General features: G+C 44.5%; 2 protein-coding genes across 2 annotated transcripts; one reads left to right on the top strand and one right to left on the bottom strand.

Annotated features, from left to right (window-relative positions):
• Positions 1-4,594: 4,594 nt before the first annotated feature.
• LOC146710847 (homeodomain-interacting protein kinase 2-like) lies at positions 4,595-5,224 on the bottom strand. The gene has a single exon (XM_085455341.1). It carries the CDS (start codon positions 5,222-5,224, stop codon positions 4,595-4,597), a length of 630 nt encoding a protein of 209 aa, XP_085311467.1.
• An 883-nt stretch (positions 5,225-6,107) lies between these two features.
• mcm5 (minichromosome maintenance complex component 5) lies at positions 6,108-10,958 on the top strand. The gene is made up of 16 exons (XM_085453482.1): positions 6,108-6,465; positions 7,196-7,322; positions 7,411-7,539; positions 7,633-7,805; positions 7,888-8,043; positions 8,127-8,296; positions 8,385-8,556; positions 8,647-8,758; positions 8,849-8,992; positions 9,112-9,177; positions 9,260-9,436; positions 9,524-9,636; positions 9,736-9,864; positions 9,975-10,117; positions 10,278-10,405; positions 10,615-10,958. Exons 1-16 carry the CDS (start codon positions 6,293-6,295, stop codon positions 10,714-10,716), a joined length of 2,214 nt encoding a protein of 737 aa, XP_085309608.1. The 5' UTR covers positions 6,108-6,292; the 3' UTR covers positions 10,717-10,958.
• The last annotated feature ends 8 nt before the right edge of the window (positions 10,959-10,966 follow it).

The raw sequence follows: 10,966 nt of genomic DNA, 5'->3' as shown, positions 1-10,966 counted from the left end.
GCAAAAAAAAAAAAAAACTTAACATATTTTCAGGTGAGAATGTAGCTGTGTAAACTTCAAATATCTGAGCCGATTGACACATCATTTTCAAACCCCCGCGGTCTTTCGCTACTCGGGTTAATATATATATTAATATTAATTTATATATATATATATATATATATATATATTTATATATATATATTTATATATATATATATATTTATATATATATATATATATATATTAATATATATATATATATATTAATATATATATTAATATATATATATATATATATTAATATATATATTAATATATATATTAATATTAATTTATATATATATATATATATTTATATATATATATTTATATATATATATATATATATATATTTATATATATATATATATATTAATATATATATTAATATATATATTAATATATATATATATAAAACTTTATAATTTAACTTTATTAATCCCTCGGGAGGGTTCCTCCGGGGTTTCACACAGCTGAATAAACGTCAAACAGAAAATGATTAAACAGAAGAGTTTACGTCAGTGCCCGGTTATATTTTAGATAGCAAGGAGCAGACGGCAGCGTTTCACTCCACCGAGGGAGCTCGTGACGTACTATGGTAAATGGCCTGTATTTGTATAGCGCTTTTACTAGTCCCCCCCCAGGGACCCCAAAGCGCTTTACACACCCAGTCATCCACCCATTCACGCACTGGTGGAGGCAAGCTACAGTTGTAGCCACAGTTGCCACTGACAGAAGCGAGGCTGCCATATCGCACCATCGGCCCTTCTCGCCAACACCAGTAGGCGGTAGGTGAAGTGTCTTGCCCAAAGACACAACGACCGAGACTGTCCGAGCCGGGGCTCGAACCGGCAACCTTCCGGCTCCCATTGAAATTTGTATAACCTATTTAAAATCTAAAACTTAAAATTGTCCGTAGCCTACTGTTGTTACCACTGTCCTGTTTGTAGTGATGTATCTCTTGACAGTCGACCAGTTGGATGGAAAGCTTCAGTTCATCATAAGGCTTCATCTCAACATCACTAGTGTGCAGGCAGGAGTGGTGAAATGGAGGACCCAATGTGCAGACTGTGGAGACAAACGTGAACTCAAACAGCTTTAATGCTAAACTCAAACAGAACAAAACTTAGGCTGCGTTCACACTGCAGGCGAAAGCGCATCAAAAATCGACTTTGACCCTGTGCGACCCATATCCGATCATGGTGTGACAGTGTGAACAGCACAAATCCGATGTTTTCAAATCCGACCTGGGTCACTTTCGTATGTGGTACTGAATCCGATACAAATCTGATGTTTTAGAAAGCGACTGCTGTTTGAATGGTCATCTCGCATTAAATCTGTCTTTTACGTCACTGACACAAGACAGACGCCAATTATCAGCGCCCAAGAAGACATCGCGAACGCTTCCGGGCCATCCAGTATAGATGTTAGTGAAACTGTTGGGAAGACAGCGTTGGAGAAACGTGAACATTTTATTTGTACTGTATAATCTGCAGATTCTGACAGAAATCTGCAACTATCCTTTGAAGCACCGCTCCTCTCTAAAACAGCAATAAGGATAATTATTAGGCCATATGTAAATAGCACAATAAGCAAAATTGGGAAATGTAAAGTCCGAAACAAGTCTTTATATTAAAGCCATCAGTCAAACAATACTGTTTGGTTTGGGTCTAAACAGAGCGCGTTGTGTGTGACGTCTGATTTTGCGCTGTTACGGCCCTAGCAGGGCCTCCTCCTGAAGGTGCCTGTGTGGGCGTGTCCCACCACCTCTTCTGCCTGAGGTGCCACCTTTCCCTGTAACACAGCTGACTCACATCAGTAATTAAAAGTATTTAAGCCCAGGGAAAGGTGAGCTCTGGGCCAGAGTGCCATTTTGTGTGGTGTTTCCAGCTAGTGAGCTGTGTGTTGTGGTTTCCAGCTAGTGAGCTGTGCTTTCCAGCTAGTGAGCTGTGCTTTCCTTTTGACTTTTTGCTTTATTTGACCAACGCCTGAGTTTTGTTTGTGTTTTGTTGGTGTTTTATGGTGATAACGGCTTGTCCGTCTCTTTTAGTTGACTTACTTCAATAAAACTGTTTTATTTAAACTGTTTCGCCTCCTTGACTCCTTTTTCTGACCCGGTCACTTTTGTTACTTCCCCCTCACCGCCTAGACCCCCCCAGGGGAACGTAACAGCGCATGCGGACCGCTTTGAGCGTTTTCACCTGCAGTGTGAAAGTAGCCGCAGGCAGGCCACACCGCATACATGATGGTAGATCACAACATGGACACAGAGAAACACAGGGCTTAAATACACAGAGGAGCAATCAGGGAATGGGAAACAGGACAGAAACACAGCTGGGGCAAATCAGGCCTAACGAGACAGGGGAAGCAAAACCAGACACATTAACATAAGACATGGACCTTCAAAGTAAAACAGGAAACATAACACAGAAATGCAGACTTGACACAGGGATACAGCAGACAGGGGAGACAGCAACTATGGATCACAGACAGAAAACCAGAACACTAAAACTCTAACAAAACCCACACAAATAACCTAAACTAAGAATAATCCTATGACCTATAAGGCAAAGCTAGAATATAATGAAATAAACAAAATCAAAGAACCAAAAACACAAAACACTGGGTCGACGACCCTGGCAGCCTAACACTTGTACCCAGAATGGTGCACACAGGCTACAGAACTAGCACACTGTTTTCATCATTAACACACTACCACTCAAAATGTAAAACACATGTTGCAACCTCTTCTTCTGCTTTTTGCTAGACTGAATACAGCTTCATCCATGAAGATGTATTCATGAGGCCTAACCATTGAGTCAAGCTCAAAGATTCTCTTTACACAACAAACTAATTTTAGTTCTGTAAATGAAATAGTATAATGTATACATGTGCTATGTATACAAGTATACTTATGGTATTTTGGTATTTTGTTTAGAATTGAAGGAAGGCCACATGAGGGTGCTCACACCAGGAGACACTTATTGTGGATATGGTCCATCAGAATAATGCAATTTGACTGCGTGAAATGCAGCAAGAGAATGTAAAAGACAACATACATGTTGAATCTAGCAAAAAGGAGAAGAAAAGGTCGCAATGTCGTAGGTCAACGTGCCATTATTGAACTGCCTGGCCAGCGTGGTGGAACTGTAACTACGGTATCTGTGCTGCCATCAGCAGCTATGGGGTTCTCCACAGTCATGTTACTGTTGGGCTGTACAACAATGAACTTATAGTAACATTCCCAGATGGTCTACGGGATGCTTTGCTTGATTAGAGAGATCGCGAGCAGGCAGAGCATCCCATATCATTTGGGCCAATGTGAGCTTTCACCGAAGTCCAAGAATATGCAATTGGTTTCACAATGAACAGCATTTTATCAATGTGTTTCTTCCACCGCAATCTCCCTTTTTGAACCCTATTGAGGAGTTTTTCTCAGCATGGAGATTGAAAGTATAAGACCGAAACCCTTACAGGAAAATCTACTTCAAGCATTGAATGGAGCTTGTGGTGAGATAGCAGTGGAATCTTGCCAGAGCTGGATTCGGCATGCTAAACGATTCTTTCCTCGCTGCCTTGCAAGAGAGCCCATAGCATGTAATGTGGATGAAGTCCTGTGGCCTGACCCAGCACAGAGGCGTGATGCTGAGTCTTTAATTAGTAGGGCACTACTGCTGAAAAGCAGTTAAACAGCATCTTCAATGTTATTAGAAAAGAGCTGTTATCCAGTAGTTTAAGATTAAAAAAAATTGCTTTATTTATTAATTTTAGGGTTTGTTTCATTTTTTGCGCTACATTAGAAAACATCAAAATAGCATTGTCATTTTTGTTATTTGTGTTTTGTAATCTTTATAAAAGCCTAGAAAAAACACCTTTTAATCTTTTGTATATGGCGAGGTGCTGTGGGCACCTAAGTCTTTGATAGTGTAGAATTTTCAAGTCAATACCATGGTTGCATCTACTGAAAATCTCAGTGACCTTGACTTCAAGGTCAGAGGTCAACCTTTCTGAAAATCAGAGGAGTTTTACATTTATAATACAGGTATGTCTACTAGGAGGCTGAAGGGTAGCACTATATATTTATAAACAATCAAAAACAACAATTATTACACAATTTATTTCCAATTTGTATGGAATTTATTTCTGTAAAGGTGGTGTTTTAGGTCTGATTGAAGGACTGATGTGATGGTAAGGTGTCCGCTGCTGCGCTTTGAAGATTGGTAGGCTTTTTTTTTTTAATTTTCACAAGAATTGCTACTTCCCCTAGAGTTTTGGCCACTCCAACAATCAGAAGATTTCCCTATGAGCAAGCATTTAGCAACAGTGGGAAGGAAAAACTCCCTTTAAAAAGGAAGAAACCTTCAACAGAGCCAGGCTCAGGAAGGGACAGCCCTCTGCCACGACTGGTTGGGGTGGGGGGAGTGAAAATTTAAAAAAAGAAGCCAAAGTGATCATTTTTGGAGCAGCTTAATTAATTTTTGCATTGTAATTTGCTGTTAATGTCATTTTCCAACCCCAGTTTGTGTTTTTATCACTTTTGTCCAGGGTGGAAGATGCCATGCTGGAGACTGATTCAGTATGGTCTTTCAATGTTGATACATGGGAACCTTTTAGAGAGGCCAGGGCTGCAAAAGGGATGCCGGAGAACCTGAGAGGGTGTTATCCGCTGGTGTGCATCCAAGGCCAACATCTCTTTAATTAGGCTGACAAATAAGCGTTGGCCAGCTTCTGGTCCTCGTCTAAACATCATTAGCTGTTCGAGGTCATCCAGACGTGTAAGTATTATGTATCTTGTCTCCAGGGATTCATGTCCTGTCCCTGGAACAGAGCCTTTAAATTGTTCTTCCGTCTTAAATGTCCAGCGCTGTTGTTTGTATTTGTCTCCAATGAAATAGTTTTCAGTGTACACGCCAGAGACTAGCACATGATCTGGTGGCTGACCCTGAGTCTCTATGATGAATTTCAGATAATCATAGTCATTCTCCGAAGGGTAGAGTGGCACCCCTGTAGCAAGCTCCACAGCTACCAGCCCCAGAGACCACATGTCACTTGCTTCGTTATAAGGAAGGCCAAGCATAACCTCCGGTGCACAATAACCAACCGTTCCCACACAGTCACCAGGTATCACTGCAGACGCAGGACATGCGAGGCCAAAGTCTATAAGTTTGACTTTGATGGGAGACTCGTGGCGGTTTACAACCATGATGGTTGTTACACAATCATACCAAAACTCTGTCCTAATAGTTTCCACTTTCTCTTTTGTATCAGACATACTGAGACAATATTCGGGATAAATAACCATGAAAACAATTTATTTATTAAGTTTAGAGGTTTACACATCACATCATTATAATCATTGAGCCTATCTGACTTTAAACGTCCACTTGATGGCGCAGTAGAGCCAATGAATCGTCACAGTGCTTCGAACCATGAGTCGACCAGTTGGATGGAAAGCTTCAGTTCATCACAAGGCTTCATCTCACCATCACTAATGAAAGCTCTTATAATTTGGCTGCTATTAGAGACCATTGATTTAGGCTCTCTTTGGTTACTACGTGGATCTTTTTTTCAGACAAATTAATGAAAAAAAATATAATAAATGGAAAAACAGAGTACAAATGTGGACAGTTAACTGGATATTACAGCGCGATTTCTGCTGCCCCGCCCTCTCGCTCAGTCGCTTAATGCCTGAGCTCGGATCATACCAATATCAGGGGGGATTCACGCACAGTCGTAAATTCCCACATAATTCCCATTATGTGCACTACGTGCTTCGAATATTGTGTTTACTTTTTGTTTTATACAGTTGTCAGCCAGGCATCTAACTATGAAAAAATTACACTCCAAAAGACCCCGGGCTTCTGACAAAACAACCCGGGCTTAAGCCCAGTAAGCCACCCCCACGCTCCGCCCCTGCTCCCCACGCTTCCCTCTACCCTCCTCCTGCTGTCTTTTTCGCGCCATCAGTGCTCACAAGCTCCACCTTTACTTTGACAACCCACCTCCGAGGAGCCACGCCGACCAATAGCTATGCACGGCCTTTCCTATCAGCCAATCAGAGTGCCGGAGATGACGCCACGCAGAGGCGGCTCGCGGGAAAGTGAAGGGAAGGAGTTCAGTTTTTCCCGCGAAAGAGACGCCGCAAGGAGGCTTTGTGTGCGGCACCTTACATCCTGCTTAGTTCTTACTAAGAAGAAAAAGTTGTTTTTGTCTGGGTTTGCTTCCTTACACTCCGCTTTCTTCGTGTCTTTTGCGACCTGGTTCATTCAGCATGTCTGGCTTTGACGACCCAGGAGTGTACTACAGTGACAGCTTCGGAGGTGGAGAGGGCCCCGGCGGGGACGAAGGTGGACAGAAGCGGATCCAGATCAAGAAGCGGTTCCGTGAGTTCTTGCGACAATTCAGAGTGGGGACCGACCGCACCGGCTTCACCTATAAATACAGGTACGGTAACAGCGATCGCACCGTGCTGTTGTTTGTTACACAGCCGCACCCTGAGTGTTCAGGATCTGATCTCAATATGGGTAATATAGCTAATAAGAACTGTCTTTGTTACAAAGTTACTGTTGAGATTATTTTTTTAAAGTGCTCATTAGTCTGGCAGGAGGCCTAAATACAGGGGCTGCTGAATTTGTGGAAAATGTAGACTCTAGCACAGAGGTGTTAAACATAAGGCCCGAGGGCCAAAATCGGCCCGACGAAGACTCCAGTGTAGCCCAAGGAAAGGCTTTGGAAAATGTGAAGGAGTGTGTAAATGTTGGACTTTTAACTATATTTTTTTTATCAGTTTTACAGCTTTTCTTGTGAATAAAGACCTCCCCCATGGTCATCCATTCTATACCAAAGTAATAGCTAAACAGTTAAATGACTAAATTGAACTTTTCTGTCTACTATCTGGTTTTGTTTTACAGTGGATCAATGATAAAAAAAGGGGAAAAAGGAAACTGCTCTGGCCAACTTAAGATTAAAGTAGGATGTATGTGGCTGATGAGTTTGACATCCCTGCTCTAGCACGTCTTGAGCTTCATAACATGTAGAGACCAACAGTAGTTATATTTGTGATCCTTTTGTGAAGCATCTGAATCATTTGCCATTAAAGCTCTAAATGTGCCAATTTTGGGCTCATCCAGCCTATGAATTTGCATTATTTTCACTTGTACCTAAATTCAACTAGAGATGAGCTGAAGCGACACTACACCTTGGGAGAGTACTGGCTGGAGGTGGAGATGGAGGACCTCGCCAGCTTCGATGAGGATCTGTCAGACTGTCTTTACAAGCTGCCGACTGAGAACCTGCCTCTGGTGAGCATGTCACACCGCACAAACTCCGTCCCGGTGGGCGATCCATCTGTCCGACGCATTTGTCTGAAGGTCTGCTTTTAATTTACAGCTGGAGGAAGCCGCAAAGGAGGTGGCCGATGAGGTGACCCGTCCCCGGCCTGTCGGGGAAGAGGCTGTGCAGGACATCCAGGTCACGTTGAAGAGCGACGCTCATCACGCATCCATCCGCAGCCTCAAGGTACTCTCAGGCCTCTTTGTGTGTCATACTTTAGGAGTTACTGACAGGTTGATCACACTTTTTCTTGTTTTTTTCTTTTTCTGTCCACTGCAGTCTGAGCAGGTGTCTCGTCTGGTGAAGGTGCACGGCATCATCATCTCTGCCACGGCGGTCAAAGCCAAGGCCACCAAGGTGTGTCTGCAGTGTCGCGGCTGCCGCGCCGTCATCCCCAACATCCCCCTGCCTCCAGGGCTGCAGGGTTATGCCCTGCCGCGCAAGTGCAACTCGTGAGTATTATGATGGGGTAACGTCCCTCCGCTCGAGTTCCTCACCCAGAATCACCTTTAACGAGGCTCCCTCTTTTCTCAGTGAGAGTGCTGGCAGGGTAAAGTGTCCTGTGGACCCTTACTTCATCATCCCAGACCGCTGCGTTTGCGTCGACTTCCAGACACTTCGCCTGCAGGAGTCCCCGGATGCTGTACCGCACGGAGAGATGCCCCGTCACCTGCAGCTCTACTGCGACAGGTAAGCACCTGTGTGACTGACACTGAGCTTTTTCTGCTGCTGTGCTGCTTTTACACTCGTGCTTTTTCCCACCTGTCTCTCAGGTATCTGTGTGACCGCGTGGTCCCAGGAAACAGGGTGACCATCATGGGTATTTACTCCATCAAAAAGATGGCTGCACCAAAAGCCAAAGGCAAAGAGAGAGGGGTTGGCGTGGGTATTCGTGCGTCCTATCTGCGAGTGGTCGGTATCCAGATGGACACAGAAGGCGCAGGTGAAGAGGTTTTGCATTAAGACGTGGGTGTGATGCGTTTCAGGCGAGCAGAGCTGGCTTTAAGTGTGGATATTTTTTCCTTTTTTAGGCCGTGGTGCCACTGGATCCGTCTCCCCACAGGAAGAGGAGGAACTGAGGGCACTGGCTGCTTCTCCTAACGTCTACAACTCTCTGTCACAGTCTATAGCGCCATCCATCTATGGCAGCGATGATGTGAAAAAGGCCATTACCTGTCTGCTGTTTGGAGGTTCAAGAAAGAGGTGAGCTTTAAGCGCAATACATAGATACCCACCTTTATTGTAAAAGTCCCTGACTTACCCAGCAGTGCTTTCGTTTTCTGTCCTCTGCAGGCTGCCTGATGGTCTCACTCGTAGAGGTGACATCAACCTGCTGATGCTGGGTGATCCCGGCACAGCCAAGTCTCAGCTGCTGAAGTTTGTTGAGAGATGCTCGCCCATCGGGGTAAGTAATCCTGAATGGATTGTCGTCACTATGACAAATCCGGTGTAAACCCCTCACACTGATCCTGAACCTCGATTCTGTCCCCTGTAGGTCTACACCTCCGGTAAGGGCAGCAGCGCGGCCGGTCTGACTGCCTCCGTGCTCAGGGACCCCAGCACCCGAGGATTCATCATGGAGGGGGGAGCCATGGTGCTGGCCGACGGCGGGGTCGTGTGCATCGACGAGTTTGACAAGGTAAAAACGAAGCAGCACAAGTTGCTAAGTTGCAAACAAGAATTCAAACTTGGCACAAAATAAACTATCAGTTGATCTCCGGCCTCATTATTAAAGATAACACTGTGTTTGTTGTCCAGATGAGAGAGGATGACAGAGTGGCGATCCACGAGGCCATGGAGCAGCAGACCATCTCCATCGCTAAGGTATCGCCTCTTTGTGCATTTAAGGAAAGTAAAATGCAGTCGCTGTGTTGAAGGCAAGCTAACACGTGGGCTCTCCTCCCAGGCTGGCATCACCACCACCCTGAACTCTCGCTGCTCTGTGCTGGCAGCAGCCAACTCCGTGTACGGCCGCTGGGACGACACAAAGGGCGAAGACAACATCGACTTCATGCCCACCATCCTGTCCCGTTTCGATATGATCTTCATCATCAAGGACCAGCACGACCAGCAGAGAGACATGGTAAGGAGGCCGAAGGCCTGCGGCGTTAAACCCTCGTGTGGTTGGAGCTGTTACAGAGTGTAACTGTTTGAACGCGTCTGTTTACAGACGCTGGCTCGCCACGTGATGAACGTCCACCTCAGCGCGCAGACGCAGACCGAGGGTGTCGAGGGCGAGATCCCGCTGACCACATTTAAGAAATACATCGCTTATGCAAGAACGTAAGTGTCCTGGAGTTCATATATTAGTTTGATCGCACACACTGTCATGTACTTAGTTTAAAAAATAAATAATAATAATAATAATTTGCCCATTTACAGTAAGTGTGGTCCTCGGCTGTCTGCTGCAGCTGCTGAGAAGCTAAAAAACAGATACGTGGTGATGAGGAGCGGAGCACGAGAGCACGAGAGGGAGAGCGACAAAAGAGCCTCCATCCCCATCACAGTCAGGTAGATTTTTATTTATTTTAATAAATGATCATGTAAATGCGTCTTTTTACCCCAGCTTAAGTACTTGGATCTTCTCGCTTCATCGTCTGTCTGATGTTTCGGGTTTTCAGGCAGCTGGAGGCCGTCGTGCGCATCGCAGAGTCGCTGGCTAAGATGAAGCTGCAGGCGGTGGCTGGAGAAGAGGAGGTGGATGAGGCCCTGAGGCTCTTCCAGGTTTCCACGCTGGACGCTGCACTGTCTGGCAGCCTTTCAGGTGGGCGTTGGTCATGTTTTTGGGTCTAGTGGATAGATCTACCTCATTAAACTGAACCATATTAGCTATTCCATTAAAGAATCTTTTGTTTTTGTTTTTAATTTGCTGGAAGCCAAGTGTTAAGCCTCAGCTAAGCATGCCAACCACATTTTGTGTCCAGGAGCGGAAGGCTTCACTTCTCAGGAGGACCAGGAAATGATCTCTCGCATCGAGAAGCAGCTGAAGAGACGCTTCGCCATCGGCTCGCAAGTGTCAGAGCACAGCATCATACAGGACTTCACCAAACAGGTGAGAATATCAACCTGGGGACACAACAGTGATTTGACTCTGTGCCCAGCTTGTGTTTCGTGTTCCATTGGGATGATTACAGGAATAGTGTTCAGTTCTCTTTTGTCAGTCATGTAAAAACAGACCTCAGAAACATTTTTTACATGCCTGACAAAAGAATCAGTTTTGGTCTGGGTCCTGTTAGTGACCTCTTTCTGTCCTTCCTGCAGAAATATCCAGAGCACGCCATCTACAAAGTCCTCCACCTGATGTTAAGGAGGGGGGAGCTTCAGCACCGCATGCAGAGAAAAGTGCTCTACAGAGTCAAGTAGAGAAAAGTGCTCTATGAGATAACCATATTGTTGTTGTTGTAAATAGTTTTCATTTGTGGTGTTATGTTTGCCAGAATAGTGTCTCATCTCAGCTGTAGCACCCAGCAGGATGCATGCCAACAGGGTGGATGAAGAGTCACTGCTAAGATGGTCCTAGTGCTTTGTATCAAGCTAAAGATGTTACTTAATGTCTGCATACCGTGTTTAAAAAAATAAATAACAATAAAGTATTGAAATTCACATTAAAATG

Source organism: Copadichromis virginalis, linkage group LG4 (assembly GCF_057382275.1).
Source record: "Copadichromis virginalis isolate Kocher_CV1m ecotype Utaka linkage group LG4, C_Virginalis_male_GT1.1, whole genome shotgun sequence".
Taxonomy (NCBI): Eukaryota; Metazoa; Chordata; class Actinopteri; order Cichliformes; family Cichlidae; genus Copadichromis; species Copadichromis virginalis.
This window is presented reverse-complemented; position numbering and strand designations above follow the sequence as displayed.